General features: G+C 29.0%; 1 protein-coding gene across 1 annotated transcript; it reads left to right on the top strand.

The window, feature by feature from the left end:
* The first annotated feature begins 2378 nt into the window (after positions 1 to 2378).
* LOC145836295 (chymotrypsinogen A-like) lies at positions 2379 to 4080 on the top strand. Its single transcript, XM_082944113.1, has 5 exons — positions 2379 to 2418; positions 2581 to 2758; positions 2948 to 3101; positions 3253 to 3477; positions 3913 to 4080. Exons 1-5 carry the CDS (start codon positions 2379 to 2381, stop codon positions 4078 to 4080), a joined length of 765 nt encoding a protein of 254 aa, XP_082800239.1.
* The last annotated feature ends 20595 nt before the right edge of the window (positions 4081 to 24675 follow it).

Here is a 24675-nt window from a genome sequence, read left to right as displayed (position 1 = left end):
CTAGAGGCACACAAAACTACAACTTGGGGTGCACAGAATTTTATTCAGAGTTTAATGTCCATAGATTGTTTTTAGTTGGAGACCACTGGATATAGTAATTAAATTCATAAAATAAATTTAATGTTTTAAAGATTTTCTGCAACAAAAACTTTCAATTTTTTTTTAAAGCAAAATTTTATATGTATCATACTAAAATGTAAAATTGTAATAAAATATCGTCTTATAGTTTAAAAAGCGTAATTTTAATTTTTTAAACATAATATTTTTTTAGCATACTGTGTAACTAAGCTCTTAAAATAGAATGAAATCTATGTCACTTAATCTAGATATCTTGGACCCAAGTTTTTTTATTTTGCCAGGCTTTTTCAAAAGTAATAAAACTTCTGCTATAATTCTTTAATATTTTGTCTACTTAATATCAAGTTTTTGCAAATTTTGACCAAACAAAATCGAGTTTTGAAAATTAAGTTGATAGTTTATATTCTAACATAAATCATTTGAGAGGTGTTGTTAAAGTTAGTTTAAATTAAATTAGACTTTAGTGTTTTCAATTACAAATATTTGTAGAATAATTTGTTTATGTACGTATATTTATATAAATATATATATATGTTTAACTTAAAAACATTGTGTTATTTTTTAATCTACTGTTTTTATTAAAACTCTAACACAAATACTCTTTAGATTAGTTGGTATCCAAATGATCACCCACATATCAATATTGTAACGTGTTTTTTATAGGACTAAACTCTATTGGAGTTGATTAATGATAATATTACTAATGATTACATACTACAGCTTTTAACATTTTGTTTATATAGACTAAACAAGATTTAAGTTATTTACTTAACAAGAACTGTTATTTAAAAAGCTGCTTAAAATAATATTAAGCTCAAACGCATTAAAAAAATTGATTTAAAAATAATTCTAAAATTTGACTGTTATTTACTTGTAGATAGGCACCTAATGGTAGTGTTTTAACTGTTATATAAAGTATTAGTAGCATATTTAAAAGAGTTTACTACTTTTATATAAAGTTAGTTGTTTGATTTTTAACTAATAAATATATATTCTATACAACTAGCTATTTTAGTTAGCTATTCATAAAGCTACATACAAATACTAGAAAGGAATAAAAACTCAATATAGGCTCAACTTTTGGTGTACTTAGAAATATATGACATTTGTATTACAACAAATTTCAACGGTTGTTTACCATTTGGTTTCTTAAAAAAAAATATTGACTTTTTTTTATCAGCTAACTTTTAATAAATTTGTTTGTTTAGTTTTGTTTCTATTTCAATTTGCGTAATTGAGACTAATGCGCTTAATGTAAGCTTGTTAGTTCTGATTCCACAAATACTTTAGATAATAAACTATACATTATGTACACTAAACTAAACCTTTTTAGTATATTTCAAGAGTAGTTTTAAAACTTTTTATTATTACAAAGCAATTTACTTTCTAGATTTAAAAAGCTTTTAAAACAAGTTCGAAACGATTAATTGAATTTAGTAAATATGTTTAGTAAGTATTTAATTTAGTTTGTTTCAAGTTTTAAAATACTTTAAAAAACTAACTTTGTGAATAATCTACCCAACTGCAGAAAGTGTGCATATGAAATTTAGAGAGCTCCGAAGCAAACACAAGCTCTAAAGTGATTTATTCAGAAAACTTGTCATCGGGCTGCGAAAGCTAATACTCTCCGAAGCTTTGTAGTTTCACGAGCGCAAATTGAGTTTGAAACTACCAGGGTGGCCGCAAACGTGCCGATGGAAACCGAACAGGCGAAGTTCCGAGTTGACCTCACAATTGTTTTAATGACCTCATAATTGAGCCTCGTCACGCCTTCGTCACAGACTCGTGTCGTTTGTTTTGGTTTTTGAGATTTTTTTTCTATACATGTTAGTGCAAAGAGTTTTTTTTAATTTTTCAAATTTTTTTTTTTAAATTACGTTAGAAATTTAAAGACTAAGTTGTTTTTCTGCTAATTTGATGATAAAATATTATTTTAGTGAGTGATATTGAAAATTTGTTTACGACAAAAATATTATTAAATTAAAATAGTATGGGTCGCACTAAAAAAACAAACGAGCAAAAAGTATTTACTCAACACGATAAGTTATATAACACAGCTATATTTTTAAATGCTTACAATATTGAAACTTCGTAAATGTTTGTTTACTTTGTTTCTAACTGTTTGCAGCTTTTTTAAGCTTTTAAGATCTTAACGCAAGCATTACTTTGAATGGGAACTGCACAGATGTTGTTTTCAAACAACGTTCATATGCACCACAAGCAAACACTTTACGGTATATAACCGACGCTAAAACTACACACTGCACTTACGAGAAGGTTTTCAACTTATTCGTATCAAAATGATGTACATTTTCGTCTGTCTGTTTGCTCTTGCAGCAGGTACGTTTAAAAAAACATTTAAACAATCAAGTATAACATTTTATTATAATACTTCGAATAAAGAAAACTTGTAAACTTTAATTGAAATAAAGTAATAAAAATTCAACTCATGATCACACTAATTTAAAAGATTTAACAATTTAACGAAAATGTACGTTTTAGCCCACCCAAGCCGCAACCACGTGACCACGTTGCAGAACCGCATCGTCAACGGTCAGGACGCACCGGATACCAGTGTCGCACCATGGCAAGTTTCCCTCCAACGCACCGGATCCCACTTCTGCGGAGGATCCCTCATCGGATCAAGACACGTCATGTCGGCCTGCCACTGCAACTTGGGGTGAGAATTTTTTGAAAACCTAATAAAAAATACAAAACAACAAAGCATACAATATTTAATACCCGTTTGTTTTTCTTCTTTATTCAGTTTTATGTAGTTACTAATGTATGGAAAAACCAAAGTTATTTAAAATGATATGTTATAAAACTTAAAAAAAATGTCGTAAGTCTAAGCTTTGTCTGAATTTAGCCGCATCAACGTCGCCATGGGAACCACTGACTACCGCAACCCAAAGAAAGTTGTCGCCGGAGATTTCACCTGCCATCCCAACTACGACGAGAGCGTCATCGATTGGGATTATTCCGTCATCACTCTCGAAGAATCTGTTGCTGAAGATAGCGACGTAAGACTATTTTGATATTCAGATTTGGCTTTTTACGGAAAAATAATATCATTTAACTAAAAATTTTGGAAAAAACTAAATCACTGTAATTTTCAAGAAAATTTTAATATCTTACATCTATTTTTTTATTGCAAAATAATTTTACAAACAGATCCAATACATCAAAGTGGCCAGCAAGGAGTACCCAGCCGGAACCCAAGCCCTGATCACCGGGTGGGGCAAGACCGGGGCCATCAGCTCCATCCCTCGCGACCTTCAGATGGCCTACACCGTCCTCGACAGCGTCGAGACCTGCCAGGCCGCATGGGACGGCGTCATCGTCATCACTGACCGCATGCAGTGCGCCGGAGCTTCAACCAGCAACAGCGGATGCAACGTTTGTTATACATATTAAACATTATTTAAAAAAATTTAATAAAAAGAGGAAGACCATTTTTAGTGTTTGTAAGGTTTAAAAGTTTTTGTTTGTATATTTTGTTATTGCAAAGCTGGTAATTGGCTCACAAAAAAGCTGTTGCTTTCAAGTTACGACAGAAATTTTTTTTTAAATTATAAAGTCTAAAAAACGTGGCTTACACTTAAAGATTAGTTAAATTTTTAAACACTGATAGAAATTCTTGTAAACATTAATACAGTTTGTATTGGATTTAAAGTTTATAGATTGAAACTTAAGTTATACCTCGAAAATTAACAAAGTAATAATATTTTAAGAAAATTACTTTAACATTTAATAAAAAAAAATAAAAAAATCACCATACTCAGTAAGTTTTGAAATTTACTAAAATGAAAGCTTATAACTTAAAATTTTCAGGGAGACTCAGGTGGTCCACTCGCAGTGAACGACAACGGAACCTGGTACCTGGTCGGCAACACCTCATGGGGTTCAAGCACCTGCAACGTCAGGTACCCGTCCGCCTGGTCCAAGAACTCCCACGTCTACTCGTGGATCCAACAGACCGCCACCTCGGCCGATATGTAAAATATTTGTGATGGTTTCGCCAATAAACTTATCTGATAACACGCGAGTTGTTTTCACTCTGGTATTGAGCTAAAAGCAGTTGAATCATGTTTATAGACTGTAAGTAGAAGAATAATTTTTTAGCTGTTTTTGTTTAGTATTTAAATAAAAACGGGGGTGTACACGGATTGAAACTAATATTTTTTTTCATTAGTGAAAAGCATCCTCTTAACTAAGTGTGAGTAGTTGTTTTATGTTATTAATTTTTTATCGTAATGTTGTAACAAGGCAATGTAGTTGTATAGGTTACTTATAGTTTTTTTGTTTATTTTTCCATGAATTAAACAAGAAAACCTTGTTACTCTAACAATGTAAAACAAAGTTTGTATACTTTTATCATACATGTTCTTGGGTTTTCTTATAAACAAATATTTACGAAACTTGCCCACAGTAAACTATGTTGTTTCTAAAAAAAAAAAACTTTAAAATTTAATTTTTTTTAAGTATTTAACTTTTTTAGGTTTTTTGTTCTTGAAAATAAAAATATTTTTCACCATTTTTTTACAACAAAATTTTTATCGAGCCTATAAAATAGTGTTCAGAAAAAAGTTGAACGTGATTAAAACAGAACAAAAACGTACTTTCCTAAAGTGTTGTTGGTGCTTAATTAACTACCAATACTTTGTTTAACAAACATTTAAGTTTTAAAAATTGTTTTTTAGCTTAGAAAAATGATATATTGTATTTAAAACTGTTTATATCACAAGGATTTACGTAGAACTTCAAAAATTCTGTCCTTACTTTTTAAGTTGTCTTTAAGCTCATTGCACCTCTAAATTTTATATAAACTAACAGTTTTTTTCATACGTAGCCTAAGCAGTTTAAATGATTCAAACAGCAGAAATAATTTAGCAACCGTTAGGTGACGCAAGAGAAAAAATAAAAACTTAATCTTAAGTGAGTTAACTTTAACTGCGCAAATGCGTTAATCAAGATAATCAAGCGGTTTATAAGTTGTTTCATTTGTTAGGTTATTAGTTTGATGTAACATGCATTAAAAACATTATGCTAAGCACATAAGTAACTTCAGTCTTTAATAAGTTAAGTATTGTGCTTTTAATTATGTTTTGAGTATAAAGTAAAATTTTAAAACCTAGCTACAAAAATATTATAAATAACTTTTTAATGAAGTTTTTGAATTCTAAAAGTATGTTTGTTAAAACAATATTCGTGTTAATTTACGGTTACTTAAGCTTTAAAAACTTGGAAATTTTTTATCAGATATTTGTTTTAAATTCTTTAAACTATACTTTAAAAACAAAATTCTACTTACCCATTAAATTAAAAATCGTAAAAAAGATACATAAGTTTAAAAAATTATTTTTACCTGTATCGAACTCACAAGTCGTATAAAGAAACTCCAATAAAATTTGTACGATTTCCTGAATTAGCTTAACAATCCTAATATGGCTCATTCCAGAAAAAATGATACAAACCATTTGAAAATTTACATGGTGTATTTAGACAAAAGAACTAAGCAAAACTTTTAACTAAAACCTTATTTTAAAAAACGTGTCGACAAAACAGTGATGACTTTCTAAAAAAAAAAAATTAAAAAAATCAACTGACACATTGTTTGTAAAAAACAAGAACAATAATCGGATACATTTTTTTTTAAAGGAAAGATACAAAATATTTATTTTTTCATCTTATCTAAAACTTTATTTTATGAATTAATTTTTATTTACTTTTAATTATGTGTTATAAAAAGTTAACTTTCAGACTCAGTTTAGTACAAAAATAGTATATCTTCAATTCATTAAAAAAACAATACTAAGTTAAACTACCAATCATTGAAATACGACCTTCCTTTTATATTGTTTTATACTTAATATTATTAAAACTATTAGTAGGAAAAAGTATGGTATTTTTAAGCTAAATTTTTATCTAAGATAATAATTATAATAATAACGTTTTCTTAAAACAAAGATTAAAACAAAGTTGTCTAAAAACATCAAAAAAAAGTGATGCAATAAATTAAAATTGTCACAAATTACAGTTAATAACATTGAAAAAAGTTTTTATTACTTTCAATAAACATATTTAACGCAATAAAATCTTTATGTGTACAAAATAAGATTGATATGCATTAAGTTGTTAAAAACGAACAATTATATCTATTTGAATAAAGTTTGAGTTTATTTAGATTTAATAATTAAAAAAACTTGGTTTAAAAAAACGTTTAATGTAAGCTATTATAGAAAAATACAAAAAACACTTTTTTAACTAATATTATTGTGTTATTCATTTTCATAAAAAAAAATTTATCAAGAAAACCAGATTGTTAATAACATTTTTCACTTTACTAGATGCTTTTTTTGTTCATTAAAACGCTCAACAGTATAGTACTAAACGGTATCAAAATTCTAAAACCATAGAAGAAATCAGCAGAATGTAACCAGTCTTTTATTTAACAACACTACTTAAAAAAATTAAGTTACAAATAAGTACTGTGCGTGTATTTCAAAACCTTTAAGAAATTAGATAAAAACGAAAAATTATAAAAATATTTGTAAAATTTTATTGTAAGAGAATTCGTTTTATATGTAACTACTCTTGAAAACCTGATAAACTTTTCATGAGAATTATTTCAAACAAATTAATCATCTGTGCAAGTTCACAAACATGTTAACTCTTTGAAAGAGTTCAGCAGTTTTTCAAGTATTCTGCTTCCACGAAGACAATTAAAAATTGAATCTGTTTATCAGTGTAATTGTTATGGAGCAATCAATCACGGTTTTGTTTTATTCTTTTTCATCAAACTAAACACTTGAAAAATTTCTAAAGATTTTTTTTATTACTTAAGGCAACCTTATATAATTTCTAGATCCTTTTGTTTAGATGATTCTTTCTTCTTATTGTAACTATAAACTTTGGACAGCTTAAACTTTTTATTGTCTAAGGTTTCAGTGCAATTTACTTGTATTACTAGTAAAAAAGACAAAACAAATACTAAAATTTTGTAGTTCAAATTTGATTTAAGCACAAAAATATAAATAAAATAAAGGTTTCTATGATTTCAAATATATAAAAACTACTAAAGAATAAGTTCAAATTATTTTAAATTGAATAAAAAGTACTGTTTAAGCTATATTACGATTTATTTGTCTATAATTTCTTTTTAAATATGTGAAAACAACTAAAAAATAAGTATAAGTTATTTTAAATTTAATAAAAAAATGCTATTTAAATTGATTTCTAGTTTTATTCTAAAGACCAAGCAAGGCGAAGGAACCAGGTCTCTGATTATAATTTTTAAAGTTTCTAAACTTTAAAAAACAAAGTTCTGGTAAACTAGTTTTAACAATGCCGAGCCAGTGATTTATTTCTGTCGGTAAAACTACAGTTTCATACCTCAGACATTGTAAGCTATTGTTCCAAAGCTTTTATGTAAACAGTTTTTTGTGTCTATCAAGTTTTAATTGTAAACTAAACCACTAGCTCTAAGAAATTTTGTTGTAAAATTATTAAGTATGATTAAGCGAGTTTTCTACTTTTCTAACCGATATCAATGTTTTGTTGGCATATTACTATTATTTTTGTTTTTTTTTATACAATCTTTATAAAATAAAGTTATTTATTAATTAGTTATAAGCTTGTGGTAGGTTTTAGTGCACTTGTTATGTAAAAGTATGTAGAAGGCGTAAATATATTATCAAAAAAGTGCTTTCTCTCTGCAATATTTTTTCATCAAACTAAACCATATGTTTCCTTAAAACGAAAAAAGAAATAATTTAAACCGATGGCGATTTATGAAATTGCCAGTTATTTATTTTTATTTGAAAGTTTATCTGTTTTATTTTTTTTTTAATTGATTCCTGGTAAATATCTAAAACTACTACTAACACTATTTCTATCAAATTTTTATCTCATTCGATTTAAAAAACTACTCAGGCATCATTAACCATCAATTTTTTATTTTTATAATGGTTAATTTTGTTCTAAATAGATTTTTATAAAATAAATTTTTATCTTTAAATTTTGTTGTTTTTACGTTATAAGAATCGGTCGTAAAATTTTATTTGTTCACAATTTACAGCGACGTTAGTTACATTTCAATTGCAGTTTATGCGAGGAATATTTATATTTTGATAGTAAATAATTACTTCTGTTGTAAAAATATTTGTTTGTAAAAACAAAAAAAAAACGTTTATCATTAGTTCCAGTGATTTAGGCAGACTCAATTTTTCTAGACGCTCAGATAAATATTCGTTTCACGGTGCTTTCTTCGCAACACTTCAAATGTAGAAAATGTCAATTATGTGGGCAATGCGCAGATAAAAGGTGTGCTCTGGGTCGGTTTGTTTTCACATCAATTGCCGTGCCAAATCGAAAACGGCAGAGTCCAACTCTTGAGCGTCGAAATCGATTCGAGATTGTGTTTGCATTGCAGCGATGCTTTTAACAAAGGTGTGGTCATTTTAAGGTTTTTATCGCTCCGTTTGCCGCAAGGTAAACACGGAGAGGTACTTTTTCTGTTTTGAGCTGCAAGAATCTTTGTAGTTAATGGAACTTTGCTTGGACGCCAGCCTAAGAGATAACACGCTTACAACAACAAAAGGCTATCTTCAAAGAGTAAATAAGAGCTTTTCAAGGTTTATAAATTTAATTTTGCACTCTATATAGATTCCAGCAACTGGTTGGCGACAATGTAAGGGTTTTAAGGGTGTTGGTTAGCTTTTTGTTAAAGCAACTGCAATGCACTAACTTTAAGTTGTAAAATATACCTCTAACTTGGTATATGTACTTAAAGGCAAGTTAAATGACTTACCACTGTATCGTAGCATTGAAATGTTATAGTCATTACACTAAAATAACGCAAAATTATTTGTTGTATTTCTATGTATAGCTTAAACATAAGAAATAAAACTTTTTTGTTGTACTTTAATAAAATTATTAAACAAAAATTAAACTTTTAAAAACTTACTACATCTGTTTGAAAAATCCAAGTATTATTTCATATCTCCCCTTTTCAAAAGTTTGTACTTATTTACAAAAATTAAATAATGTTTGGTGAAAAATTAAGAATGATATAAAACTTTAGAGCAAATAACTAAATTAAGAAAACCTTTTTTGTAGACTAGTGTAAAACACGGGTATTAAGAGAAATGCTGTACACTTAAGTTTATTAAACTTAAAACAAAATTAAAAATAAAAGTTTAACTTAATAAATATTAAATTAAATTTGTGATTAAGTTTTTATCCATTCTTTTAAGTTATTTTGGACTACTTCACAAGTTAGTTGTATTTGAGTAGCTGAGTTTTTTTACTCTACGTTTAAAATTTTAACAGCCAGGATTAAAAGAAAAGATAATCATTGAACGGTCTTAAGTGGTTTCAACCTTGGCTGATTCAAAAAAAAGCTAGGAAATAAGTTAAAGCTTTCAACTTTAAGATTAATTATTGATGGAATCTTTAACCAAACGTTATTGGCGTTACTTTTCAAACACGTCGTTGTGTTTGGGCTTGCTAAGCTTAACTTCAACAACGATTAATTGACTTACACAAATTTAGAAGTAACAAGTTTTCATTGCAGAATTAAGCATTAAGCTTAGAGTTGGGAACCAACTAATTTAATACTTTTGATCATTTCGAAACTGAAAAAGAAACTGATTCGAAGTAGAACGCTTTTGTAAAACATTTTATTGCGAACAAAACAGGAAAGAGCAGTTACTTTAACAGATAAAACCAAGGTTGGGCCGAAATTAATGATGCATTGCGAAAATCATAAAAGCATACGATCGCCGAGCTATCAATAACTCTCAGCTCGCATTCTTCGGCCATTGTGACGTCACATTCGGGCATGGCTTGCATCAAGTTTCAGTTGTCACCCAAGTTCACTCGCTGATACGTCTTTCCCGCAATCGAAACGTTTTCTATACTTAGGTTTAAGAACTAATTAAATTGTAAAGTCATTTGTTATTAAAGTTAGTACAAAAACAGTTTGCGGATGTAGCCTGATAATAAAATTTGCAAAAAGTATACACAAAAAAATAATATAAAAAAAGAAGTTTTGTATCCAAAATAATATTTTTAAGTGAATAAGTTCGAAAAACGACACCAGTTTTACAGTTAAGTCACGAGTTGAAAATGATGCACTTTTCTGTAGCTTTTTTCCTGGGAGTAATGACTTTCCGCTTAATAAATAATAGAGTAGGTTGCAGAGTGGAATGAAAATAAGATGCACCACGGCTAAGAGGCTACGTTTTAATTTGAAACATTTTAAATTTTTCCGAATCTACAGTTGCTTGAGTTTTTACCTCTCTTTTAGTTAATATTGTATCAGCTACATTTAAGAAACAAAATATGACTGAAACTACGTTACGAAACATCTATAACTACTTGTGTACAACAAATATTACAAACACTATAGTTTAGACAGCTTACAAAGGTTATTTTAATGGGCCCTGTCTGTAATAAAGGAACCTAGTTAAAAAATTTTAATAAAATAAGTTAACTTTAAAGTCTAATTAACAAGAAAAATAGTTAATCAAAAAATGCTCGATGTACAACCTATAAGATATAGTATACTATGTTTTCTTAAGTTTTGAATGGTAAAAACTTAATGATTTATAATTAAAGCAGTTTAAGTATTAGTTAGATTAAACGACTAAATTGATTAAGTAAAATAGCTATAGTTTTTTTCTAAAAAAAATTTCAATAACTTTTTAAACTAAACCGTATCTATACCGTTTTTAAATAGTGAAATATAGTTCTTGCTATTAACTAAAAAAATAAAACTTTTAACTATTTTTTAAAGAAAAGCAACTTAAACTAAATTAATCTAAAATAGTTAACTAACTAAAATTTTTATAACTTGTAATGCTTATTTTTTGTTTTAGGTGTTGAAAAACCAACATTTAACTAAGTTTTATTTCTTGAAGCTGTTATACTTACTTTTCTACTTTATTTACACTATATACTATGTACATTTTAGTGGAAACAATTTTTAGAGTTTTTATTTTTTATTACTAAATCTGATACTTCATTCTTATTGAAATTAATAATTTCCATAATTAAAAGTTATTATAGAATATACTTTAAGAACTAAACCAAATTGACTTATATATTAAAGAAGAGTTGTAGTTTTAACATCAAGAAAGCAAATATATTATTTAAGTTAAATTTTAAAGTTTTTTTTTTGTTTTAAAGATCAAAAGCAACTTACTATTTAATCGAAAGGGTAATTAAAGTTTAAGTTTAAAGTATTAGACAACATCCAACTAGATATTTCAGTTTCGACTGTGTTCTTAATTTAGTTTAGTTCATGCTAAACTAAAGTAAATTCCATTAGTTTTATCGTCAATTTACAATTCCAATCAATCGAAACTGTTTCCTATAAAAGAAATAAATATAGATTATTTCTTTTCAAAAGTCCATTTGGAAAGCGCAAAAAATTTCCACGAAAATTCACAAAAGAAGCGGACAATGTTGACTCGAATTATTTGAACAAGGAGAGCAACAGCAAACAAGCAGTGTTTGTTTGTTTGCTCAATCAGCTTGTCAATGTTTAAAAAGTTCAATTTTTTCAATTTTTTTTTCGTTTTTGTAGACCGTCTTTTAAGCTTGCTGAGTAAATGTTTTAATGCTTTGAACGTTTGTGTTTTGCGTCCGTAATTTTTATTTCAAACTAAACTACTTGTGTCGATTTAGGTTCTGAAATATATGTTCATTTTCTTTTAAAAATTCCAACAGTTAATATATAATGGTATTTATAAGCTTTCTATTGTAATTGTTTTAAACGTTTAAAAGTTTAAATGTTTTCAACAACTAATGTTATAAAGTTGTGTTCAAATAAAAATTCCATATCAAGTCTGATATTTTCTGATATTTTAACTCATTAACTAATAAAATAAACAAATCTAATTCAAGTGCAACCAACTAAAGTTCATATATCTAACCCACATTTATAGCTCTTTTTTAAATTTCCAAAATAGCCATTTAACATACAAAATTACATAACAAAACCTTTTTTTTTTATTTATAATGTTTATTTTTGACCAAATCAAGATCTCGATTAAATATATATGCACCGATTAGCTTACATTTACCTAACTTGTTTTAATTTGAAATTCTTGCATGGAATTAACTTCGCTTAACCATACTTTGTTAATTATTCTAAATATTTATTTTCTAATGTTTTAAAAAATTTAAGTTAGGTACACCAATGGCTGTTTTGCATTTATTTTGAGTAAATATTTCTAGTTTAAAGTTTTCGTATTTGTAAAGTGATTAAGTTGTCTCATAATTGTGAGTATGCACATATTATTAGCGATGCGTATATTAATATATAAACGAACACTTTTTTACGTACAAACTTGAATTTAATAAATAGTTATTGTTGCACAAATAAAGTGTTATGTGGTTATACGTTAATGATAAGAAACTAAACGAAAAGCTAAAGTTATACACTTTGCTTTTGTTATGTATGCAAACAAAGTTTGTATTTCAATGATTTAAAAACTTACAATTCGCTAAATATTTTTTTAATGAATTATTTGTTTGATAGTACCATAAATGAAACACTGTTAGATTTTGCTAAACATAAATATTGTATTGATAAATAAATTAAAACTGTGATCATGTTTTTAGCTTTGTCTGTATATACTGTTTTTAAGTTTTACAAATAGTATTTTAAACAAGTTTCTCAAGCAACTTTAAAATCTATACAATTTAAAGTTCAAAAAAGTTTAATATTTTTTCTTTAACTTTCAAACAAGCATTTTTTGTTAGTCGTATTGCAAAACAAAGTAAGTAACCTACAAAGAATTACAACCTGTAGTATAGTTTTTAGTTTTACAAATAGTCATTTAATAACACGTGAAAATTATTTGTATACTTTTAAGAACAATAATCTAAATACATAAAATGAATAATATGTATATATATATAATATTATTTTTTAAACAACATGCATAGATTTTAGTTGCTGTAACTCACTTGTTGTGACTTTTTATACTTTTTTAAGCTCTAATTAAACATTAAAAAGTATACTAAGGCTTGGTGTTTAGATTCTATTGAAGTATTAATTAAACCAATATAGTTTTAAACTTGTTATATTCTTTATCCTGTAAAAAGCATACGACTATTACAACCTTTACGATGACATTGAACACATTTTCTACGATTGTCAGAAAGATTCAAGGCTAAAAATATCTTGTGTAGCTAAAAATATACGATCATGGACTTAAGTGTGGCGATCACGCGGAAAAAGCGTGCAATCACCAACCAAGAGTCGATCCAGAACGAGCCGGTTTCTCTAGGTTGTGCGAGGGTCGGGCCTTCGACTTCCCCGAAACGAAAACAAATCGACGCGAAAACGCCAAGAGTGAAGATCAGCGCGTGCTCGCTCAACCATGACGATCAACGCTTCCCCTTAGACACGCTCGACCGCGCATCGCCTCCGAAACTTCTCCTTTGCTCCTTCCGCCGCTCTCGGCAAACAACTTCGTCTCACCGCACGCGGATGCTGACCGACTCGCGAGGCTTTCTAGCCTCGTGTGACGTCACAGAGATGAATTGAAGTTAGCCAGGTCTGGTGACGAGCTTGCGCTTATTGTGTAATAAACAAAAGTTGCTGATGACTAATAAGTTGCTGGTGATTTTTTTTAGATTCGCTTCGTTGCTTGGCCGCTGCCCTTGCTGGTATTTTTCGTGTTTTGCCTCTAAACGTGCTCGAGCTTTTAATTTCTTTTTTTCTAGGTCCTTTGTTGTTTTTGTTTTGGCTCGGTAACCAAGTATGAAGTCTGCCGCTCCGTTTTGCGTTGTCAGGAATATCGAAGCCTGCAATTTTTTTTTTCAGGCAAATACTTTAAAGATTGTTGCACTGTACAATTGTAATTTCTCTGTAATTTTTAAGTTAACTGAAAACATCACTGAAACTAATTAACAATTCACTGATTTATAGTTCTGGTTTCATAACATAAATCGGTAATTAAGTTCATACAAAAACTATCCTTTATTTAACTTTAAATAATTATGTAAGTTTCAATGTAGCAGGTAATTTTGAATGACACACGTATGTAAACCTGTCACAATAATTATTTTTACTAGGATGCAATTATTTTATTTTTATATCATTTATATGTAAAGTATTTTTCTGAATATAAATAAAAATTTAGTTTTGAGACAACGTGAAATCTTGTAATAAAAAAAATAAAAAATAAGGTTTTAAACTTGCAAGGTAGACATAAAGCCAAAAACAAGATATTTTTGATTCTAAAAAAATCAAGTAATTGTGCAGTTTAATTTCAATTTTAACAAGTATTCCGATAATAACATAATAAAATATTAAAACTATAAAGTATTAAATTTTTTTTTTAATGTGATAATTTTTATATCAAACGAAAACTTTAAGTTGTTAAATACTACTTTTAACGTAAAAACTAACGATGATTAAATATGACATTACCCCGAGTCATTTTAAGTCAAAACTCATAGTGGCCTTGAAAAATAAATTTTAATTTCAGTTTTACCACTAATCTATTATGATAGATATTTATTAAAAATATTTTTATTTGGTAGAAAGCTTTATAAACAAAAATATCAGTTGTACCTAAAGATAGTTTCTCTGTTTTACAGCGAACTTCAAAAAATTTTTTATCCCTAAGCTGATAAAATACGAACAATGTTTTTTACATGTTAAACAAAATATATTGCTTTTATCATTAGGTTTTACCTATTTTTTATTTGTTTATGTATATTAGTAATAAAGTTTGAAACAAATTACTAGCCTTTGTTTATAAAATCAAAAACTAAAAAGTAGTTTAAATTAGACCCCAGATAAAAACAATTGTACATTCAACCCAATACCTTTCAAATAAACCTTCCAACTCGGAAATTTTAAAGAAATAATAAATTTAAAAAATTGTAAATAATCAAAAAAATTAGAAGAAATCGTTCAAAACTTTATACTCAAGCTCAGTCGACGGAAGGACACCACTGCAAGAGGTCAAACGAGTTTCTCGAATGTTTGCAGTGTGTTACCACTGATCAAGAGGAGAAAGAAATGCTGTAATTCCACTTTTCACGAAAAGTTGAGAATGTAGATTTGCTCGGCAGAGTTGTGCTTGGGTGTGGTGTGTGTGTGTGATGTTGCAATACACAGTGAAGCGTGCCTCTCGCCCGAAACTTCACAAACACGTCAGTCGTTACACTTGAATTTGCATCACCGTCGGGACGCTCGGCCTTTACTGATGATGTTTTTAAAGCAAAAAAAAAAAAGGTTTAAAAGGTTTTCAAAGATAAAGAAATTAAACATGTTAGGCTGAAAAAATAACTTTTTTCAAGGCTTTAGTGGTTTTTACTCTTAGTAAATTAAAGTAAATTAAAGAACGTTTTTTTTTGCACACCAGGTCCTTAGATCAAACTTTATGAGTGTTTTCGTTTTCTTGTTTAATAAACAATAGTATTACTACATGAGGGAAGTAACTTTTAATATACAAAAACTTCATAAAGTTAAAATTACATAGAAGCTGTATAAAAAAGTTTAATACTTTTATCATAGCAAAGGGGTTAAATTTCATAAAAACTTGCAAATGCATTATTTAAAATCTGGAGCTACGTTAAAAAAAAAGGATTTAAAAAACATACTTTTAAGTTTTGTGCTCTTTTTAAAAAAAATTACTGTAAATTTAATAGTGTAAATTTAAAATTGTTGTATATTATTTAAAAACTCTTTAATGGAGAATAATTAGGCCGAATAAGAATTAATTACACACACTTAATAACTTGGTAATTCTTCTAAACTATGAAAATATACAAAGATTTCTCAAAAACTTGTAAAACTTAACTATTTAACTAACTAAAATGTACCGGCATTTTAGATTATTATTAACAAAAAATGATAACTTGTCGATAAAATCAAAAACACTTTTGTCTAACTGCACTGTACCAAAGCTTTGTTTTCTTTTGATCAGTGTAAGTAGAAGTTTTAACCGTTCTATCTTTTACAGTATTTACTATAGATTGTTAGTTTCTACTGGTTTAAATTAAAAAAAAAGTATGTTAAGATACATCAAAATCGTAATTTCAAACACAAGTTTAAAATGGAAAGTATAGCTGAACTAGTTCAAATATTTTGATAAATCCTTAAAATACTGGATTAAAGAGCAGAGATTCTTTAATGAAAAATTTAAACGCGCTAACTAAGCCATTGAGAGTCTAAATTACCGTATCACGGATTTTAAAACAGCTTAAATTTTGGGTTAACAATTGTACAGATGTTAAACATCCTCTTAAGTTTATTAAAATTTATGAACTTTAATAATTGGATCTTATTCTTGCATTCGTAAATTGAAATTCATCAATTAACTTTAAAGTCTTTTGTTTAGTAATGCAAGAAATTTATTGTTTTAGTTTAAATAATGAAAAATCTAGGAGCTGAATCAAGATATCGAGCAACTTAATACTCTTAAAAGCTAAAGTTTTTTTCTTTTTTTTTATTGAAAAAATATATAAGCAAAACAACATTTGTATCGTAGGAAATTCAAAAATAAATACGTATTTTAATGATACTCTTAAACAGTAATTGTCAAAAGCAAACTGTTTTAAAATCTATATAATAATCTAAAAGTGAAAAAGTTTGAGCTTGACTATTTTTTTGATTTGTTGCTTAAGTAACAAGAAATTGAATAAACTACTTTTTAGATTAAATACTTTACTGTTGATCTGCAATTTTATAAAATATTTACTTATAAATTTTAAATATAGTTAATTTTAAGTTAATTTTTATAGAGATAGTTTATGTAAACAGATGTAGGTTAAAAAAAAAACTTAAAAAGAAAATAAAGAATGTTTATTAATGTTATAACTATAAATTTTTTTGAAAAGAGATTTACGTATTTGTTTTTAACATATTTTTTGAAATATAAACCTTCAAATTTGTTTTTAAATCATAATCATTCTAATTTGCTTATATCAAGAACAAAAAAATTCTATGAGGATTTAAAGAAATCAAAACTGAAAAACATTTAAGATCTTTTAAGAAATATTTTTCTATGGAACAAATCGAAAAAAAAATCTCAGTATGTATTCTTTTCGCTACATCAAAAAAATTATAGCTACTCTATATTGAAAAATCTAAATTTTATTTATTCTAGTAATGTTTTTGTAGTTTAACAAGTTTTAATTTATTTATTAAATAGTTACTGTTTAGTCTAAGATAAAATTTTTAACTAAACAAAAAATAATTAGTCTAAAATAATGTTATATCTAACTAAAAAAACGTAACATTTAATAAAATGTACATAACATTTGAACTACCGTTTACATTCAACAACAAGTTGATATATAATTTTTAAGCTAATCACGATGTTTTTATTGCGTTAAAGAACTTTTAAAATATTAAAAGATATCTTTTTAAATATTATATTATTTGAATCCTCTTAAAAAAGTTTTTTAATTTAAAGAAATAAGGCCAAGTTTTTTACAATTAAAAAAACGTTATAACTTAAATTTTCAAAAGTATACCTTCGTTACAAATCACATCGTTTATACTCAACCTATGTGTTAAGTAACTTTGCATTGAATTACTATCCATATTAAATGTTTTTAGCTTAAGTTTGTTATTTCGTTTAAATTTTTTTACTTATTCAAAATTTTTATTAAGTAGACTCAGTATTTTGTTTATAACTAAAGAAATATCTGTTATATTTTAAATAAATGTTTTCTACTTTTTAATTTCTAAACTAACAAAAAATACAAAAACATATCTAGATTATTTTAATGTAAATAAATAACACTTTTAAATTTTACTTGATGCAAAATACCGATGGTTATAATTGAAATTTTGAAAGCTATAAAGTAGTAAAAATATTATCAATTAAAATAAAGAAAAATTAAGCAGAATTTTTTCAAAAGTTTTATAAGTTGTTGCAAAGTTAAATTGAATTTTTAAATATTTAATAAAAACTTATTTACTTAGACAAAGTCTATACCTTTAAATAATTATTTTTAAGTTTTTTATTTTTTATTTTACTTGCCCGAATATTTTTTTATATATTAGTAAACTATTACGTTAGAAATATTTTTTTAAAGTTATACTACTAAACATACATGATTAAAAAAAATATTTTTAAATGTCTGGTTTACAAATACTTTTAACTACAAACAAAGTTAATTTATAATATGTTTAATTTTTTAGTAACAGCATAAAAAGCTTACAAAAACAAATAAAAAAAAAAAAATTAAAAATTGAAAACTACACGATACTTTTAATTTGATTATCGTTCATAACGCAGTGTGTTGAAGTATATTAAAATTGCTAGTTAAACAAATCTCGAAGTTATTGTAGAAATTTAATCTTAATGAAAGTTTTAATAATGATGTATTTTATCTACGCATTTATTGGATCATTAAAGCAGAAAAAGTACTTTTAAGCTTGGTTTTTATGCATTAATAAAAAGTGTTTTATTATTTGTATTTTTTTATCATCGCTGTTTAATACATTAGTAAATGTTAGATAAGTATTGAAGTTTTAATGAAAATTAAAACCATATTTTCGAGTATTATTTTGTTTAGAGTTTAGCTCAACATGCTTGAAGTTCATGAAAATTTGTGTGAGAAAAAAAAAACTTCTATCATTTTAGCTTGCAAGAATTGACGCTGATCAAATTAATTGAATAATCATTTACTGTTAAACGCTTACACAACAAGCACAAACATTGAACTTGGCTGGCAGATCCAAACGAAAACTATTTGCGACTATTACGTCACAATAAGAAGCGGAGAGAGTTAAACCGACGATGACTAATGCTCTACAACTAGAGCAGACATGTATAAGCGAACGGGGAGACGCGATCGAACAGCACACAGCGTTTAAAATCCGCCGAGAATAGACACATAGCGCGAAACTCTAGAATGACCACTTTTTTTTCAGACCGCAAAAGTGATACGGCTGTACAGAAAAATTATAGTTATAAAATAAAACACAACGCCGTTTTACTTTCGTGCTGTTTTTGTGTAAACGGCGTTCAATTTTTTTTTTCCTCATTTAAAACAAAAATTAAAATCAAGCGCTGAAACCGACGCGCTCCAGTGAGTTTGTGTATGTTTTGCAAGGGCGAGCTCTTTTGTCCAGCTCAACACCGTGTGTGGAAGCATCGCATCGAAATTCGCCATCGGGCAAGCCGCGCGCTTCCATCTTCGAGTTGCTCGACGAGCGAGCCTGTCGAAGGGAGAAGGCGAAGATAGAAGGGCGGCGGACGGTGGGAAGTTTTAAAGCGCTGCGGTTTGCAGAGCGCAAATCAAATTCTGCTTGTGCTTCCTTTTCATTGCCGTTGCTGTGTTATTTTGAGCGATCGAGCCGAAAATAGCGTCGGCGGCAGGTGCTCAGTTTTTTTTTTCCCAACTTTATTTTTCTTCAAATCCGAATTCAAACCCGCGGTCGGGCGTTTTCGGTTCGTCTCGTCATGGCATCGCTGAGTCATGGCGCGATCTTGCACACAACAAGCTGTTTACTTGCGATTTGCTGTCTGATGGCCGCGGATTAGTCGGGCCGAGCCACTTTGAGATTAGATTATCTGCCGTGGATAATTTCTGAGAGCTCGTTCGCGCGGAGTTGATTGGTATGATGCGCTGAGATAATTTGAAAGTTCAAGTTCGGTTGTTTTTGCACCAACAGTCGTTACATGTTTTGCTCGAAAGTCGTTGGGGCGTGAAGTTTTAAACATCAATCAGCGATTTAAATCAAACGTGTCTGTGACCACAAATTTTTAATAAAGTAAAAGTATGCAATTAGATTTAACATAGAGTCGTTTGTTGCTATAAAAACAAATTACTTAAAGTGCAACCCAAAGTTTGACAATTCAATATAAGCACCCAGGAAAACTACGTACACTGGACTGGTTTAATTGTTCACAAAGCGTTTCGAGTTTTGATTTAAACAAAAACAAAAAAGAGCAGTGAAAGGCGAAGGTTTTATTGATGATACGCAGCCACCGCAACTGTTCGTGTCGAAGCTGATCGAGCAGCGAGAAACTTCACCACCGCAAACGACATCAACAAAACTTTCAAACTTTTAAAGCCTTCTTCACATGCAGCACAAAGAACGGCGAAGGGTGATTTAGCGGGCGGCCAGTAACCGGCTTTAGAGATCATGCGAGTTCTCGCTGCAGCTTGCGCGCAAATACGTGGCTTTAGCTGCCTGGTTATCATCATTCACTTCAGTGCGAACGATTTGCTGTTGCCAGCGGTGCTAAAGCTTAGCGCGTTGAAGAATTATGACGGCCTGCTGTAATCATTTGATTTGATTTTTCCATTAAAAAGCGTAAGCTGCTGCCGTTTCGAAACCGATTCTTTTCGCTGACTTTTTGATCGAAAATATAAAGTTTTTTTTAAAACAAAACTTTTAGCGATTGCTGGAATTTTTTGCATACTTCGGCACCGGCAACCCGGCAACAAATTGCCGCAAAACCGTGCGCGCGCAATTTCAACGCTCACAATTTTATTTTTTTTAAATAACGCTTCAGAGCACTGTTTGAATCGAACCTGCAGTCTGAAGCGAAGCCGACCACCGGAAACCCGGCCCGCCGCGCGAAAGATCCCCCGCCAAATCAAATTGCTTCGACCTCGAATGACACTCGCGATAAAACGAGCTGTGCACATGCAAATTAGGCTGTAATGCACAAGATCTTTTTAGCTGCAGGCTTTAAACACGTATCAGCAAATTGTTTGCTGCGAACTCGATGGTAATCCAACCATCAAGTTTATTGTCTGAAATTAATATAGATCTGGTGCCCACACACCGAGATAGCGCCGTAAAAAAATATACTTTGGTGTGTTTCTGCTGCTGAAAGCCTTTTTTTACTTCTTCACAAATTAAAGTTTAGAACTTTTTTTATTGCGAAATTGGTCAACAATTTTAATTTACAGCCAGCAGTGGAAGTTTGCCGAGAAGAAGCCTCTCGACGTTATTATGACGTCACAAAGGCTCTGTGTGGCGTTCGTTTGAAAAGAGGCGAGGCGTTGTCCACATAGAGTTACAACGAGAGTGGTCAACAGTGTGACGCCATCACAGAGAGAGAGAGGCGACTGTTGTTGTGATGCTGATGTAGTGCTTAACCTTGTAGCGTTCGGCGCAGCACTCGAAACTTGTTTGCCAAGCAACTGCGCTTCGTTACAGCGCGTTTGCACTGGCCTGCCCCCTGTAACGCGAGCCTTTCCTTTGCAGCGCTCATGACATTCCCATGCGATGGAGCGTGACGCGTTGCCTTAACTCGTCGATCCGGTGTGTGGATGGCAGGGGATGAACTTGTTTGGCCGAGATCTCCCATCCGAAACCGGTTGGGCGCAGCGCCTCTCTGTTTCCTTTGCGCGCACACACACACTAGCGTAAATTTTGACAAAAGGATTCAAACAATAAACGTTTTTGTGCTGAAAGTTTTTGTGTGTTGAATGGCGCGGTTTGAACTCGTTTCAACTCTGATGCCGGCTTAATTGCCTCGTACGAGTAGATTAAAGGAGTTATTTTGTAGATCGAGAACGAAAGAAAATAACTGCTTGAGGTTGTTTAGCAGGTTTATTTTGATACGAATTTAATGATTATTGTTAACTCTCTCATGATGCTAAAATAGATTTATATCTTTTTTTTGAATATTTTTTAATTTTTTATTTACTTTTTAAACACAGTTTTATTATTATTCCATTATATTTTTCAGTCAGTGAATGTTTTATACGTAGATATAAATTTTCTAGAGTTTCAAAAATTTCGTTTAACGCAAAACTTTACGTTGCAAAGCTAGTTTTTCGCGGTAAAAGCGGGCTGAATTACAACTCGAATGCACAAAAATCTCATCAAATTTTGCTTCCTGGTTCTTCAATGTGACTCATATTATTTCCATGAGCGGTGAGCCTTCATTGACTTCCTCTTTCACTTCATATTACAACACGTTTTTGCTGCTCGAAAAAAAACGCTGCAACTCAACAAAAAGTGCATCAAATGTGTGAGGCTGGCTATAATTGCTGCAACAACACCTTTGGCGTGTGTAAGATTGTTAAACAATAATTAAATTGTTCTACTTATTTTTTCATTGAAGAAACAACAGTGTATCGAGACTTATTAAAAACACCTTTTTGTTTTTGAATTAGTCGCCATAGACTTGAATATTGGAAAAAACAAATCAATTGAACTTAGTTAGCATTTGATGTTTTGTACTTTAATCTTTACTTGTGAAAATAACAACAGACTTTAACAAACACTTATTGTGTTTTGTTTATAACTATCATACTATTTGGAAACTTTTGCTACATCATATGAGCTTAAGTTTATATTCGATTTATAAAAGGCGCTGTCATGTGATTTATAAACAACTTTATTAGTTTATATAAAATTAATATTTAAAATAAAGTTGTACGTTAAATTATTTGTTGTTGTAAATATTATCTTTGATTTTTTTGTAAGTTTTTATTCAAATAAAATATATTTTACAGACTCTTTAAACTTTTATTATAACTTTTTCAACTAGTTTTTATCGCAATATTATTTAGTTTATAAAAAACAGTTTTGTTCATATGTATGATGGTATATACAAAAAGCTTGAAAATTTAAAATAAGTTTCATAAAATTAATATTTTTAGATTGATATATTAACTTATGTTATTTTATAGTTTACTTTTTAAATCAGAGTTCTGAAACAATAAAAAGCTCAATTTAAAAAGTACTGCAAAAAGAACAACAGAGCCAAATTCTTAGACCTAAACTTTACAATAGTTTGCTTTGAAGTTTTCCTAATTATCATAAAACAAATCTTTATTTCATAATAACTCTAATACAAGTTAGTGTATATCTTTTAGCGGTAGCAATTAAAGAAAAACGAATTTCTGAGGTAATACTTGAAAGTTTTAAAGTTCAAGTTGTAGGAACTTTAATTAGCCTGTATCGCGAATCTTGACAGAAATTTAAAGTAATCACATGAGCCTCACCTATATGCTGGAACACTTAACATCCTGCTAGAATTATATTCAGCTTTTTATAACTGCTTCATGCCAAAAAAAATTTTTAAGTTTTTATCTATAATATTTAAGTAAATAAGTTTCATTATACTTTTTTTACTTCTTTATTCTAATTAAAACTTAAACATATTTTTATTAAGCATACCTTTGTACATTTTGTTAAGCTTTTTTTTCTTTAAAACTAATGTCTATGCTACAAATTAAAAATGTTCTAACTTACATTTTATGATCTATACCTTTAATAAAAATTTACAGTGACATTTTTGTTAGCTTACTTATACTTGTTTGAGTTCTTTGCATAGTTTTATCGTATTCTTTACGCACGTTTTGATCTATGTAAAGCGATTGCAGAAACAATATCAATAATCTTTAAAAATTAAAATTTATTTATAAATTTTTGCTGATCAATTAAAGTTTGAAATTTAACTATTAAAAAGACTTGGTTAGCAAAATGTTACGAAGAATTGATATTTGAATAGATTTTATCGTTTTAAAGTTATAATTAAAAATATTTACTTGTTGTTATTTTTTTAATAATATTGACACTAATTACTATTTTTTTATACTTACAATTCTTTAATATACTTCAAAAGTATTTCATAAGTGTTCAACTTTGCAATTTAATTCTGAACCGCTTTAAAAAATACAAGCCGTTTTAACATCGGCTTGACACACTTTCAGACGCGCGACTTTAATCTAATTTGCGCGGCACGAAGCCTGCGTTCAGAATCCGACAAAATTTCGGTTTCCCCATATCATCATCGACCGCAGCTGGATGCCGGGAAAAAAACCGAATTACATCCACACACATATATCGACGTCGAATGCATGAATACGCAAGTGCGACCGTGCAATGTGACATTGATGTGAGTTACAAGCTGCAGCCATCGTACTGATCGTATCGCGTGAGCTTCGGGCTGTGCGCTTTTCACATCGGTGGTTGAAATTCATCCACACGTACGAAGCATGCTAGAAAACTCTCTTCGGCACGAGAGCGAGCTGGGAGAGTGGGAGAAAACGAAAAGAGAGTTGCGCGGAGTTTTCGAGCGCTTCAGTGTGCATCAGCGTTGTACTGAATATGAATACAAGCTTTCAGCGATGTCGGCTACGTATTACAAGCGAGTTTGTAGCTGACTGTGTACAGCGTATAGCTGTATTCTCTCGAAAACTGCCCGATACGTTCTTGCAGCTTCAAACTGTTTGTACTTTTGTACTCTTGAAACTTTTTGATTTTGTTTTAAAGGTTGTTGTATTAGATTGTTAAAATTATAAAGCTAATATCTTTGCAATACCCGAATATTAGTTTATTAATTTTTAAGTTCTTTAAACTACTTTTAATTTGATTTTTTTTTTTTTTAAACTACTTTCAAGCTTTTGAAGCTTTTTAATTTTTTTTAAAGGTTATTACAACAGATTGTTAAATTTTGAAAATAATACATTTTTTGAAACTAAAAAACTTGTTTATAAAACTTAAAAGGTTAAAAACTTATTTGAAATATATTTTTGTAATTCTTTTTTACAATTACAGGTATCTATTAACAATTTTTAGTGGACTCAATCAAAACTATTTATATACTTACTTTAAATTGATATAAAAATTGGTTT

This window comes from Thalia democratica, chromosome 1 (assembly GCF_965202585.1).
Source record: "Thalia democratica chromosome 1, ktThaDemo2.hap1.1, whole genome shotgun sequence".
Taxonomy (NCBI): Eukaryota; Metazoa; Chordata; class Thaliacea; order Salpida; family Salpidae; genus Thalia; species Thalia democratica.
Note: the sequence above shows the minus strand (reverse complement) of the source record. Positions and strands in the feature narration are given on the sequence as shown.